Source organism: Pelmatolapia mariae, linkage group LG22 (genome assembly GCF_036321145.2).
Source record: "Pelmatolapia mariae isolate MD_Pm_ZW linkage group LG22, Pm_UMD_F_2, whole genome shotgun sequence".
In the NCBI taxonomy this organism is placed as follows: domain Eukaryota; kingdom Metazoa; phylum Chordata; class Actinopteri; order Cichliformes; family Cichlidae; genus Pelmatolapia; species Pelmatolapia mariae.
The window spans coordinates 4,944,202-4,959,752 of NC_086245.2; the positions used below are offsets into that span (position 1 = coordinate 4,944,202).

The 15,551-nt window shown below is 37.6% G+C and overlaps 1 protein-coding gene across 1 annotated transcript; it reads right to left on the reverse strand.

The window, feature by feature from the left end:
* Positions 1 to 6,791: 6,791 nt before the first annotated feature.
* On the reverse strand, positions 6,792 to 15,345 carry LOC135932593 (chitin synthase chs-2-like). The gene is made up of 19 exons (XM_065470067.1): positions 14,727 to 15,345; positions 14,448 to 14,631; positions 14,173 to 14,262; positions 13,632 to 13,787; positions 13,348 to 13,522; positions 13,195 to 13,249; positions 12,887 to 13,024; positions 11,828 to 12,028; positions 10,861 to 10,976; positions 10,533 to 10,701; positions 10,236 to 10,415; positions 9,841 to 10,119; positions 9,575 to 9,755; positions 9,457 to 9,479; positions 9,291 to 9,355; positions 7,799 to 7,909; positions 7,529 to 7,623; positions 7,236 to 7,332; positions 6,792 to 6,905 (listed from the first exon to the last, which is right to left on the reverse strand). Exons 1-19 carry the CDS (start codon positions 15,343 to 15,345, stop codon positions 6,792 to 6,794), a joined length of 3,048 nt encoding a protein of 1,015 aa, XP_065326139.1.
* Between the last annotated feature and the right edge of the window lie 206 nt (positions 15,346 to 15,551).

Here is a 15,551-nt window from a genome sequence, read left to right on the forward strand (position 1 = left end):
GAAAGTAACAGTAATCTGATTACTTTTTTGCAATAGTAATCCCTTTACTCGTTACTTGAAAAAAGTAATCTGATGCCCATCTCTGATTGTGAGTGAAATAAAGTAAGATTTGGTTCTATTCAGGGGCGATTCTAGGATCAGAGCTTTGGGGATGCTGAGCACCCAGAGAGCTGCCCAGCCAGGCAAGATAAACTTTACTCGTCACGATGAGACGTCTTCCCTGTCTCTGTCAGTCCCTGCATCCTTAAATGTCTCCAGTTGTCCCGAGTTCTCTCTGACTGTCTCCTTGGTGCATTTAAGCCCCTGCTCCTCCCTGTCTTCGTCGTCTGTTGTCTTCATCTCCGTTATCAGTCATCATAATTTTACCATCATTGTGCAAGTCTGCAAATTTCTTTATTAAATCATAAGATTCTTAAATTCATCAAGTCTCTCTGTGCCTGGGTCCTCTTCACAAACATGACATCACTGTTTTGTACATTTTAACACAATTTAATCCCCACATTTGTGAAAGAAAAGCAAAACGCTTTTTTGAAAAGTCTGTAACAAAACCATCAAATCGGATAAAGGTTATTTAAATGCTGCAAAAGAAGAATGGACTGAAATAAAAAAAAATACATATCCTAACCTTAATTACTGGGGGAGAATAATGAATGATGCTCATAGTGAGTAAAAAGTAAACTGAGTGCATTTTTTGGACAGAGATTCACTTTTAATGTGTATGTATAATATAATACAGATACATAAAAAATACACTCCAAAGAAAGAAGATTCCTTGAAATGTACAAATTATTAATAAAAAAAATGATAAAAATGGCGGTAGGGCACTCTTTGGCACTTTCTGATAGTGCGCAAATGTGGTGCATGTACTGCAGCAGTCATACAGACAACTAGATGGTCCAAAAGTTGGCCTACCTATTATTAGCTGAGGTTTTAGTAGAGTTGTGGCTGAACCACATATAAATATATAATTAATTTTAATCTCCCCAATCAATGATAATGTTATGTTGGAATGTTGTTAAAGGAGACCAAAAAATGTTTCAACCCAGTTTGTTTTGCAGATTCCTTATAGCAGCTTTAATATAGGGAGGACACAACTTCCAGATTGTATGAGTAAAATTAGTTTTTTTTCTTTGTCAGTTTAACAGTTTCTGTTTTGCCTGTCACTATTCTGTCTGTTTTCTTACCTGCTTCTTCCTGACCTTGTACTTTCTCTTCCCTCTTTCCTCTCTCCCTCTTTGGACTAACAATCATACACAAATAGATTGTATTCAATTAGATGAAAAAATTACATTAATATGAAAAAAAATACTATTAAGATCACTAATAAAAAAGTCCTCTCTCAGTGTACTTTAAACCAAAAGGCAAATAACCAAACCACATATACATCTAATAAAAGATATAAATATTGAAACACTGATCCAACATTATCCTTTATTGACGGATCATTTGATTTTACACTTTTACCTGAATGTGGCTCCTTTAAAACAAAAAAACTTCCTTATATCCATTATGAACCTGACTGTCTCTCTATACACAAACACACACAAACACACACACACACACACACACACACACACACACACACACACACACACACACACACACACACACAAACAGGATTTATAAGGTAATTGGGCATCCAGCCAGTTAGCTAGTTTGTATCTTGGGTTTAATATTGGCACATACACATATGACAAAAATAAGCAGCTTCTCTCGTTCCATTTCAAACAGGACAGTGGTAACAACAGTAGGCTACGGAAAATTTTAAGTTTTAGATTTTAAATAAGCAATATAAATTTCAATGGGAGCAACAGGTCGGTCAAATGTCGCTGATTTTACTACAGAATAGGACAGATTGTAGGGTAGACAACACGTTTTCAACACTGCAGGTTACCTGGGGGTAATGTTTTTCAGCTAAAAAAAAACATGGTCTGACTCCTACCTAACTATATAAAGAGTAACTGAAGGTTAAATGCAGCTAACATGCCCTGTTTTAAGCCAGGCACTCACACCTCCGCTCAACTGCATCTCAGCCACCATCGCTCTGGCAGAAAGGGCGCTAGAGCCAGAGTAGGGGAGAGGCGAGCTGGAACAAACCATTTGGGGGGGGTGGGATATTTATACTTTTGTTGTTAAAATATTATGTCTCAACCAAGTACTGTATGGTTTTTATATTAGTAGTAGTGTGTCACACAGACAGCCCACTCCCCCAAAATGGGCTAAAAACACCCCTGGTTCTATTTATAATATTTAACTCTATTTAGAGTAACATTCAGTTCAAATTCAGTTCTACTAGAATAGAGTTGTGCTTATTTTATACTAAAGAGAGTAAATTATCATCATGCAGAATAATGCATTTACACTAAATGGAATAAATTCTCTTATCTCTTACAATTTACTCTATTTACATTGGGATGTTGTCTTTTTAGAGTTAAATTTGATTTAATTTAAGTAAAATGGAGGACCACAAGAGTCACATGCATCAAAATAAAGAATTCTGTGCTTAAATAATGAATTTATTTATTTATGTATTTATTTAAACTTTACTAAAGTAACTCATTATTTAATAATTTCAATTTAAAAGAAAAATACAAATTTTAAATCGACATTTCAAGCTTAATTATTAATCTATTGATAAATACTTAAATTTATTTAATGTATTTATTTAAATGCTGTTTGTGCTCGTGGCAAAGATGCTAAGCTGTGTGTGTGCTTCTACAAAGACCGCTCAGCCTCGGGATTTACACTCTGCCCAACACGGATATAAGAAGAATATGATAGGACTCTGCAGTGAAACTAAAGGGTGAACCTCCAAGTGTCCCCCTGTGGACTAAGCCTAACCACCAGTTGAAGGTAAGATGCTAATGTTAGCATTACAGCATGTAGCACCACTCTTTTATGATCATCTTAGCTTATGAAAATATTACTTCCCAGCACTAGAAGTTAGCTACATTTTTGTTAGCTAATGTGCTCTTCACAAATAAAGCTTGAAGCAGCTCAGGCTATTAGAACCAGCACTTAGCCCTGTTACATCTGTACTCTGTGATAGAGCAATGGCTGCAGCCTACAGCCTTTTAAACACATCTGTCCAGATGTTACCACATTACTCTCTGATGCTTTGAGTTAAAAGAACTAACTCAGGGTGATTAAAAGAACAGCTGTCAGTTCTCTGATTCTTTATATCAATGCCCTCTGCTAAGACTGGAGATGACAGTACTGATTTGAGTTCATGGGATGGGAAAAGTCAAGTACACCCAGTGAAGATTAACATATCGACAATATTTCAAATCACAACAAAGTAAAAACCTCATTCGGTTATAACATGATGGAAACTGAAGCTGCAATTGAGATTTTGCTTTTTTGATATTTATTTTTTAATTTTACCTGGGGGAGATTAGTGAACAATCACTGAATGTACCTCTACTGAGACCCAAAGATAATTAGAGCATAAATATAAGCTAATGATGAACAGACTAATTAAGTATATTTACAGACTCTAACTTTCAGACTATAACAGCTGTTCCATGATGTCCCAAACAAACATAGCTGACTTTTGCTCCACATTTAGTTTTTTCAGGACATACGCCAGGACATGCATGCTTTATTTGTACTAGCTGGCTTGAAAACACCTAATGTGATGGCTGAAAATTAGATCTTTAAAACGTTAAACTGAACACATTTAAACATTAAAAGACGACTATCCCATATTCGCTGGATTAATACATGTAAATTTCAGTGACAATGCATACACAATTTGTACTTCTGTAACTACAGCTAGGCTTCATTCCAGATGTTAGTAAGGTATGGTTTAACAAGTTGCTCATATTAAACACATACCCCCAGCAGAGAATCTAAACTTAGCACAAAAAGTAGGGAAATTTGTGTTTGGTCAAATATTTCTTTCTAAATAGGTTAGCATTACATGGAGACAAACAAAGTGCTTACTTTGTTATAACGAAGGCTGAACTATAGCCCAATAGACACACTGATTAACTCAGGATTATAGATTATGAACCAGTAGTTATACTTTCCACAGTATGCAGTGTTGCAGAGGTCAGAGTGATTTTACAAACTGAAATACCCAACTGTTGGTGCACCCATGAAAAACTTGCCAAATGCAAAAGAACTTTTTCTGCTATTGACGCTTGTTTGGTGCTGTTTGCTGGATCAGATGACTGAAGTCTGGATGTAATGTAATGTAAAATTTTAATAATTTAACAAAAAGGGGCCTAACTGGCATGTGCAATGGGAAGCCATCTGCGGCCAAGTATTTTATTTTATTTTATAGTCATTTTATTTATTTAATTTATTTATGTTAGAGTGGATTGTTAAATGTTTGTCATTTTTATGCTTGCCAACTTTGATGAAAGGGATTCCACTGTCCTTCCCCCCAGATTCTCGGGGTTCTGGGTAGGGGGCTGTAGGTTTGCTTACAGACACATCCTATCTGGAAGGTCTGTTTGATGTAAGCTTCCTGCCCAGCAGGAGGTCTCACACACACACATACACACACACACATATACACACACACACACACACACACACACACACACACAGTGCCTCGTCTTTGTAACCAAGGGGGGTTAAGAGGGGAGGTACGTGTTGTAAACTATTGTGTGAACTGTAACAGTTTGTCAATAAATAGCTGCGAGGGAAGCTGCTCTTTGAAGGACTTTGGGCTGGAGACAGGTTAGGAGCGTGAGCTCCAAGAGCTGGTTCTTGACCAAAGGCCTCCCTTGCGCAAGTAATCGATCGAACGCTGTTGCCTTGTCTTCTTTCATGATAAATAAGTCTCTAGAACTAGCGGGGTTTGTGGGAACAGACCCAACAATTTATTATTTATTTGTATATTCGCTGTACAAAGGATCAATCATGATGACATAAATATTAATCACAAATGAGCGATTTAACTTCTTTTCCCTGTGTGCTGATTCAATGACCCACCAAAAGATGGTGACAACTGGTTTAACACTGTTTCACTGCTGTCTTTACTGCTGTGTGTTACAGAATAGTAGAGCCAGTGAGTATTCACAGACACACATCCACTGACAGACATGCCCCAGACATTTAACTGAATTCTAAAAACTAGATGTGTGTATTTATTTCAAGTTTTGTTGTCATGGCTTTTCAAATGTATGCACACTTAATCAGCTTAATTAATTTGCAAATTTAAGCAGAGATGAAAACTGCATCTAAATAAACTGGACATCTAAATAGACTCCTGGTTATAGGAAAAAGGGGATTGTTTATGCCATCATCCCCTTGTCTGCCACAGACTGTCTCAGTTTTAGACTTAAAAAAACCCTCAGATTGTAAGAACTGAGATGATTTTGGAGGTCTTGTTGTTTTACTGACATAGAAAATGGAAGCAAAAACAGAAAATGTCTATAGTAGTACATAGTACGTAAACACAGCATTTGTTCAGCATGCTACCCAAAGAGCATAAAGCTGATATATGACCTAATAATCTGCTGATATTGGATTTTAGTACCTTTGGTATTAATTAACAGTATAAATTGCAGGTCTGTGGGTTAATATGTTTCTGATTTGCTCTTTGTAAGCAAACATTTGTGTAACTACTTCTCTACTAACATTAACTTTCTACAACACATAAGATTAACATTTTCTCTTTATGTACTACATCAAATATTAAGTTTTACATTAATTGTTGCACTTTTCCCAAAACAAAGACATTTTGTGCACAAAATAAAGACAAGTCATATAAAAATATTTAAAGATTTTGTTACACAAATCAACACTACAACATATATTTGCCATTACTGCAACAGGGAAAAAATAAAATAAAGGTCATATATGGTGATATTCAATAGATTTTTGTGCTTCCTCTGATACACACAATATCCCCAAAACTTCACCATATCAGTTAAAGGAAATCTGTTTTAACCTGTTTCTGCCGTATTTCTCCCTACTTCCTTTAAATACTCTTTAAATACTTTTAACTTTTTAGCTTAAACACAGAAGAAAGAAACTTTATAGTAGCTAAAAAAACTGCTAAAAAATAATTTAACACAAATAAATAACACATTTTCCATATGGAACCCAATGTAAGGGGAAATTATATTAGATTAATTTTATATTTTGAAGAACTGAATTGGAAAATATTTTCACGATTTCTTTAAAACAAAGTGTAAACAAATGGAAAAGTAGATCACATGTTTTTATACATTAAAACAATATGGGACACTTTATTGTTTTTTTCCTGATTTTTCCTTACAGATGTAGAGTTTCTTGACGTTTTCTAAACTTCTTCGATAATAGATGTTGTCTAATTCTTTTGTAGACAACTGTGCTATTACCACACTCATTCATTCAATTTGACATTAAAGTAGAAGCAGCAAACTCAATGTCACCAAAACTTATAGTGTAAAAAAATACTTTAGATTTTTCAGTTAAAATGATGAATGACTGATCTGATTTGATTCAAATCAATGTCATTCCTATAATGCCAATTTATAACAATGTCAAGGTGCTTTATATTTTAAGGTAAAAACCCTAACAATAAACTGACCCCTATGATCAGCTGGGGGCGAGGGGAAAGAGGAGAGACCAAATCCTCTAACATTTTCACCGACATACACTTTCTCTTCTTTCTTTTTTTATAGCCTTATTGGCTTATTTTGATGTCTTCCGACTGAAAGATAATTTTTCCTTATATAAATAAATTGCAATTGAATCAATTTAAGCAAAAAATAAGTAGTACATATATTGACATTTTTGGTAAAATCTCACACAGCAGATATTTTAAAGTGCTGAACAGTCACACCGGTTGTTTATACCAAATCCTCTTCATGAGGTCCTCTGGTGACCTCTGACTCAATATCATTGTCCTCAGTCTCAAGGTCCTCCATGGAGCTGTAGCTTGAGTCTGCATAAGAATTGGACTCCTTAAAGGCAATTGAAAAACCATTAGCACAAAAATGGATTTCTGTACTATTTAAAGAATACAATTAATCTATCTATGCCAGGGGTGGGCAATCTCAGTCCACGAGGCCCGTTGTCCCTGCAGGTTTTAGATCTCACCTTGGGTCAACACACCTGAATCACATGATTAGTTCGTTTCCAGCCTCTGGAGAACTTCAGGACATGTTGAGGAGCTAATTTAGCCATTTAAATCAGCTGTGTTGGTTCGAGGACACATCTAAAACCTGCAGGGACACCGGCCCTCGTGGACTGAGATTGCCCACCCCTGATCTATGCAGTATAGTTGCAAATACCCTTTTCCCTTGCAGGTATGACTTCTGGCTTCCAATTTTCTTCCTCTCTTTGGGTTCCGTGTCCACAAAAGCTACATAATGGATGAGGGTGTGGATTCTGGATGAATGCAAAATAAGAATGTTAGACTGTCTCATTGACTACTAAAAGACTGGGATTTGATCCAAGAGGTCACCTGTGGTATAGCATCGCAAGGAACTGGATAACAACCGTAACAGCAAATCCCATAATGAACATGAAGGGAACTGGATCAATTTGGATAATATCTCCTGTTTTCTGTAACTGAAGGTTTAACTTTGGGATGCAGATGGCAAAGGTGCTATTGAAGATCTGGAGGATGAAGGTTGCTACCAGCCAGAAGGCATTCAAGATGAAGAAGGAAAAGTTGATCTGTGTGTAATGAGAAAAAGAAAGAGTAATTTAAGATTAACTGCACTTGTTTTCCTGTAGGAGAAGTACCAAAGTTCATGTTGATAATAATGATACAAAGTAACAGTGCTTTCACCCTGGAATCCTAAAGATGTACAGTATGCCCCTTCTTGATAACACATCTTCCCACACTTACTTTATTTCTCAGCTCTCGCAGCTCATTGGCCATCTTTTTCTGTTTTTCTTTGTCATCAGGTAGAGGTTTAAGATACTCCTTTTGAAGCTCTTCCCAGAATTCCTTTTCCTCCTGGAAAAGACAGAAACATTTTCAATAGTTAAAGCCATTTGAAACTAAAGAAATGGCAAAAAATAGCTTTAAAGGAAAATAACCCACAAACATTTCTATTGCATGTGAAATTTAATTGGCAAGGTAAGCATTTGTGTTTGTTAAAGCACAGTAATTACAGTAAGTTCATCATCAGATGTGAGAAGTAACAAATACTATGTACAAGGTCTAACTGCTGTAAACAAAGACAGCTAACTTCACTCAGAGATGGAGAAAGATAAGAAAGACAGGACAGGAGAGGAAGAAGAGAGGTTAGATTTAAAGGTAAGGTCAGTGGCATTTGATAAAATAGAAGTTCAAAGCTTATATATAAGTCCTCATGTTTTTAAATTAGATATTGGGTGTGTACATGTTTTTTTGTATTGTGAAACATGAAACAACAAACTGAGGAAGACTAACTTTCATTTAAAGACTGGATGAAAATCTTCTACAGGTTAGTGCAGGATAAACAGGTAAGTTGTCTGTACTGTGATGGATTTAAAGTAAAGAACAGTGTGTGACTGGTGCACAGTGGCGGTGGTTTCATGGTCAGAGTTGGGTTAGATCATTTGTAGCAGAGATTCATATAGAGTTTTAGTTAATAAGGCTGAGATCCACTGACTGAATTTCACGTTCATAGCAACTTTATACCGTCTAGAAAACAGACAGCATAGACAGTGTACTGTCAGTGTAGAGGATGGAAATCAGCCAGGACAACTCATGAAACATCTGCTCACACCTGGTTGATTTCAGGTTTGTACAACCACAAAGAGCAGCAGGTCAGCTGATCAGAGACCTGTACACTAAAAAAATCTACCAGAGCTCTCAATTCTTTTCCCCACACTGAGTCATCACAATTAATTTTAGGGTTCCTCCACCTGCTGAATCCAGGTGGAGGAACCCTAAAACACCTGTTTAGAGGCAAAGTCACCCTCTACAATGTAGGGATCAGAAGATAAATATAACAATATAAATTTTGTTCTTTTTCTTCAGATTTAAGCTGAGTATAATTAGAATGAAAAAGTCAGATTAAAGTTTGCATTCCTACCTATTGATATTATTTTATCATTATGTTGATGTAGCACAAGGACCAGTTAGCCTTGCACAAAAATAGAAATGTCCTCTAAAGAGCTACTTTTTTCTTTCTTACTTTGAGTACATTTCAGACCTGGAACTATTTTTTACTGTAACTTGAGTAAAAAAGTTGAATCCGTACTTCAACTTTTACTAGAGCATTTTTTTTTAACAGTTTCAGTATTTGTACATACTGGTCATCGTCCTTTTTATAGATGGGAGTAAAGATAAATTCTGGACAGAGATCATGTAAACAAGGCAAATGAGATAATTGACAACACGTACACACCTGGTCCAGTGAGTCCTCTTGCAATTTCATGTCACTGGACAAACTCTGTAGCATCTCAATCCAGCCTGCTAATAAAAGGATGGCAAAAATTATTAAATCACAGCTGTATGTTTATTTGAATTAAAAAATAAACAAAAAAATCCCAGAATGAATTTCATGGACTTACTTTGAATGTTGCTGTCTAATTGCCTGAAAGAAAATTTTGGGAAAAAATAAAACTAAATAAATAATATCAGTACATAGGATTGATGTGCTGAAATTATTTTTCCAGCTTCAGAACATACCCCTGTTCTTCTTCTGTAATGGTTATATCCTCCACAATAGTATTTTGGGGTTCAGGTTCAAGCTGCTCAGGCTCTTGGGCTGTGTTGTCCTGACTCCTACTGAGCTGTTCACCTTGAAATCTCTGGCTGGATTTTTTGCAGCATTTGACCCATGAGATAAGCCATTGGCAGATACTTTTGGCTGCAAACAAAATCATACACGTTTCATAAAACAGAAAAACAATAACATCTGTGAGTGTCATAGAAAAAAGTCTAATATCTATTACCTTTCTGTGCTCTCGTTTGTGGCATGAGAGCTGGAGGTGGGGCTTCACCAGCAGCAGGTTTTGTCTCCCTGGTGCCCCAAGACACATTGTTCATGTTAACCATGGAGTAGATGGTGAGCAGAAGGTAGGCGCTGGGGATGCAGATGATGTAGAGAAAGCCATAGAACACCAGATTAAATTCCTGAGGATGCATTGCTGCAGTGATTAGGTAAATGATGGCCATGAAGATGATGAAAATGCTGCTGGGTGTCAGGATGGTTTTCTCTTTCAACATTGATCCTGAATAAACAGGACATGTGTTGAAGCAGGTTTAAGTATTTCTTGTCAAAACATTAAACAAAATCTGAATAACATAATGCAAAATTTAAATTTAAATCTGTTTAAACATAGCATACCAATAATAGATATTGTCACTGTCAACATAAGGAATGCATAACAGAGACTCAAGATTGCTGCAATGGTAATTTGAGTGTCTGACTTGAGCTTGAAACAAAGACCCAGGTAGATGGCTGGAGGTATCACAGATATGACAAGAGCAGCAGCAGAATTGATGTTCAAAACGAAGGTTAAACTACCTGAAAGATATTTGTCATGTTTTAAAGTTGTATCCATTTTTACCTCAAATAACATTTCAGTGGACACAAATTCACATGTGCACAGGTGATTTTGTAAAACACAAAGGTGATACTAACCTGCAACCAAAAGACAGATGGTGGCAGGTCCCAGAATGGATGAAATCATACCAAACAGCTGGTAAAACATGAATGGTTTGGAAATGGATTTATTCCTCTTGGTAATAATTTTGGTGGAACCCAGCAGATCCACCACATTGGCCATTGTTGAAGGCCCCCATCGCCGGCGCTGAACATAGTTATGTTAGTGCTTATTTGTTAATAGCACAAGCAATGTATGGATAGGTGAATAAATTCTATTAAACTTGGAGTAAAAAAGGAGACTGATGCGTTATAATTTTTTATAAAAACACAACACCGAATGCAGTATCATCAGAAAGGTTTTCACCTGGTTGTAGAGTTCCTTGAAGTCCATCGGTGCATTGGTGTAGGCATCAGACGCTGCATTGTACTCCACTCTCCATCCCTGCTTTAGTAGCAGAGTACATAACCAGCGGTCTTCACCTGTGGTTACAAAATATATATGAATATATATATATATGTGTGTGTGTGTGTGTGTGTGTGTGTGTGTGTGTGTGTGTGTGTGTGTGTAAATAAAGGGCCACTGGAACAAGAAGGCATCGGTGGGCAATAGACAAAAATAGGGCGCTGTCGGAATGCTACTATGCAAGTAACCCCGGCGGGAGGGCTAACATGAATGGGATGAGAGACCTATGGAATCTTTGAGCTACTAGATTGTTTGCCGTCAGTGTGGATGTTGGGTATCAGTGTTCCAACATTCTGAAGAAGGGACTGCTCTCACAGGTAGAGATTGACGAGGTACAACACACATACTACGGCAAGGGGGAGTCAGGATGACAGGTCAGGGGGGAGATATCATCACTCTCACCCGAGATGGGTACCAAGACCCAAGTGCGATAGAAGAAGGATCGCTGATTGCGAGAGGAACTGATCAGAAAGACAGAATCAGAAGTGTTCCTTCTTCCTGATGTTGCCAACATTTGATATCACTACGTATATCACTACAGCTGTCTTTTCTGCTAATCTACCACCACTATGTCCAGTTGGTTAGCCACCACCATTTTGTCGGTCTGTATCTGGAAGTCCTGCAGGATCTTAGCTCGGTCATAGGGCTCTCATCCTATTAATGTACCCTTTCCTCTTGGGTTACTTGCATAGTAGCATTCCAACAGTGCCCTGTTTTTGTCTCTTGCACACCAATGCAGTCTTATTCTAATAGCCCACTTCTCATCAAGGTGGCAAGCTTGAAGGACAGACTGTCCACAGTGGCGAGAGGGGAATAAAAAATATATACAAAAATATTAGAGTGGTCTTTAAACTGTTTGATTATTTACCTTGGTCATACTGGATGTAGTGACTGGCCTCTGTGGACCTGGTAGAATATGTCTTCATCACATTGTCATCCATTAGGGCCTCTGCTCTGAATAGACTGAAGCAGCCGGGGCTGCACAGCACGCAGCCAATCACGTGCTCCGCTGTCTTCTGCAGCCAGTGACTAACAGCATACTCAAACTTTTGGAACCAAACAACAGGACCTGCAAAGGAAATACAAAGTTGCGTTTAACTCTCTACAATATCTACTGCTTTCAGCTGGGTATTTTTGTTCTTCTAGTTCTGTGTGCCTGCTGATTGAGTCCATTGTTTTGGGATTTTTTTGGGCTCTAAAAAGCCAACTCTGAAAATATGTAACCTGTAAAGTGGAGTTGAAAGCATGCAATAAATTAAATTGATGGAGTTGGGCCATGGATGGGTTTTTCTTTTTGTTTGTTTTGTTTCTTCAACTAATTTCCACCTTTCAGTGACTAAAGTAAATGAATAAATGTGTCATTAGTGACTGCTGTGAGATTAGTATTCCTCTGTAATAATGAGTGCTACCATTAGGTGGTGTTGTGATCCATCCTTTTTGTTGCATTGAACATGAGCTGTGGTGTGTATACAGACATCACTAAACTGATGAGACAAGAATTTTTGTCATTGTCACTACTGAATGTAGTTCCATGGAAACATGGCGCTGTATGCTCAGTATTAAGCACTGCAGATTAAAGCATCAATGTGCATTTTGCATCCAAGAATTCTCTATGCTAAGAAACTATCTTGGGGCCCAGACGACAGAAGCCAGTTGTATGCATGATATTGTGCACAATTACATTTTATCTCCACCTTTTGCTTTTTTATAAAAACAAGATGTACCTCATCTAACTGCTGGCCCAAATGGGTGATTTTGCATTCATTTTCTCAATGAACATGTCACTTACGATATCGATAATTATTAGTTGTTGGAATGATGGCAGCGATTCAGAAATTATTAACATGTCTTCCAATCCAAATCTTTATAAAGTCTCAATGACATCTTACTCATATGTTTTTATTTTATTTTGTTACTATGTGCAAACCTGATCCAGTGGGGTGAATCCTGCCACATGCTGCCCCAACGCGAGGGTACATTCTGAGACGGTCGATGAGCAACACCACAGAAGCAGGCTGGAAGTCAGTGTCCCCATCCAAAGCCAGGATGTAGGTGTCATGCTTCTCTTTCTGGAGAAACAGATACAATTTGGTTTGTTTTACCCTGAAGCTTTGGTCATCTTTTATGTACCATGAGAGTTGTTAGCAAGCACGTTTGAGCAAATCGGAAACTTTCTCTTTCATCTTACCTGAGCTTGTTTTTTTAGCTTCTCCTCATCCTCTCCCCTCTGCCAACGAGTGTAATATTTGGTCATGAGTTTCCAGCCCAGGAGATAGTAAAGATACATGATCTACAAAAAACATAAATAACAATTAAAAACCCTATCTTTTTTACAACTCAAGACTTCAGATGATCTACATTACATGCTGCAGTTAATCATTTTCCCACCTGAGACCATCTCTTTTTGTGACGAATGTGTTCTTTATCCTTGAAGTGAACCACAATGTTGTTCCCTTGAGGCATGTTGATAAAAAGACGACCTCCATATGGCGTCTGTATGATTTTCTGATCAGGGTCTCGTTGCTGCTTTCTGAAGAACTTTTGCTCAATGTTCTTGAAGATGCTGATGATAGTCAGTAAGAAAAAGATGTCTCTGAATTCAAAAAAAGTCCAGGATGGTAAAATCAGTCCTGGACCTAAATGCATTAATAGCAGACTGCATGTAAACATACCCATAAACCTCTTTAATAACTTCTACAAGGTTCTTGGCATATTCATTCAGATGGCGACTCCCCTCAACATGTTCAAATGCATCATCAAAGTAGATATGAGCTTCAAAGGTGAAATCATTGAACTTTAGGTCCTCCTTTGGTCTGTACTTGTCCAGTCTGTAAGGAAAATCATGAACAGGAAGTGTGGGGAATTCCACAGCAAGAAAGTAAATTTGGAAGATGTTATGATTTTAATACTGTAAATTGGCTGGGCCAAAGATACATATTTTTCACATTGTTTCTGAGTGTAACATTGGTACTTTTCACTATTGCTGGTTTTTCTTTAACTAAATTAAACCCTAATTAAATTTCAGATGCTCTTAATGATAAACCTTTAGATTTTTTTACATTTTATTTGCAGTGCTTTAAGGAATAACTGAATTTACGTTTAAGTTTCCATGTGGAGAGGGGAAGTCCAGAACATAGTAGTAACTCATAAGAGATTGAAGTTACAGGAATAGCAAGATGATTTTTTTTTTTTCACAGAATCAGTTAGACTCACCTGAATATTGATATTATAATGTTCCTCATCTCCTCGTAGGTCTCGTGCCACATGGTCGCACACAGATACACCATCACTGGTTCAGAATACCTAAGTCTTCACATAAAATATTTCTATATGTATATTTAAAATGCATTACATATTTGTAGTTTGAATAATTGACAGTATCATAAAATATTGCCTAAACCTAGTCACAACTTATAGAAACACCATGTCCAAACACACCTAAATGAACCACAGAAGCACAATGAAAGAACAATGGTACACACACTTACTTTTTTGTCCTTTCTTTGGTCTGGATGTCAAATCGTGTGTTGAGGAGGAGGGACTGCTCGATAAAGGCTCCCTCATACAACCTCCTGATGAACAGGTCTTGAGTCCTCTGTATTCGGTGCACATTGAGCTTCCAGAGATGTAGGGTTACCAACACAAAGCCAATCCACCAGGACACTGCTGAACCTGAAGGAAGATAAGGAAAATATTATTCATTGAACACTTTTTTTTTAAAAAATCAATAAATATGCTAATAATTTATAACGGCTCTATTTTATTACCTGTGAGTATGCCAATGTCAGCTATCTTGGACATGTCAAGGAAGCACAGAGTGTGTGTAACATCCAGCACCAGATGTAGAAATACACTGTCATTCAGGCTTTGATTCCTTCCATCAACAGCCACCTTACAGTAGTCTGTGAAGTTGATGTTTGCTGTTCCATTCAGGCTTGTTCTGTAGTCCTGATAGTAAACAATAACTGGAATGACCAGCAGAGCCAAAACAGCCAGAGAAGCCAGGTATAGAGGAAGGATGAAGCATCGCCGCAAAGCATGCATCTTGCAGGCTGCCAAGGCAAACCAGTGGCAGAGTGCTGAGGAGATCAGCTGGACCCCAATGATGATGGCTATAATCTTTGTCTCGCGGCTTGGGATGGAGGTCAGAATGCTCCAGTCCATTTTGGCTAGAGGGACATAGGCCCCAATTACACAGGCAGTCACAACGATCCTGAGGAGGCTGGAGAGGATGTGCAGTATGTTCTGGCACTCTTTTATGTCATTGCAAAGGTTCCCGAGGAAGGTGGGGCTGCTCTTGTCTGAGATTATTTGAAAGTAGTTTTCCCACCAGTTGAAAGACACCAAAATGGACCCTCCAACAGCTAGCCCCACCCAGATGGTCATCTTGTGATCAGAAGGATCCTTCATGATATATAGAAGAACAAACAGGACATAACCAATCAAAATAAAAATGAAAGCAAAGATGCAAGGCAGCAGGAAGTGTTTCGTTTGTTTGGCAGAACACTGAGCGACCAGTTGTAGGATTGCAGAGATGACAGCTACTCCATTGAATATTGTCACATTGGTCACAATGTCCAAGTGTGGCATCG

Bases quoted from the DNA above. Each gene is read 5' to 3' on its own strand.
- LOC135932593 (XM_065470067.1), bottom strand. From the start codon at position 15,345: ATGACCATCTGGGTGGGGCTAGCTGTTGGAGGGTCCATTTTGGTGTCT. The intron at 10,702-10,860 runs GTGAAAACCTTT...AACTATGTTCAG, and splicing joins TCAAGGAACTCTACAACCAG to CGCCGGCGATGGGGGCCTTC. The intron at 10,416-10,532 runs GTTAGTATCACC...AATATCTTTCAG, and splicing joins CATCTGTCTTTTGGTTGCAG to GTAGTTTAACCTTCGTTTTG.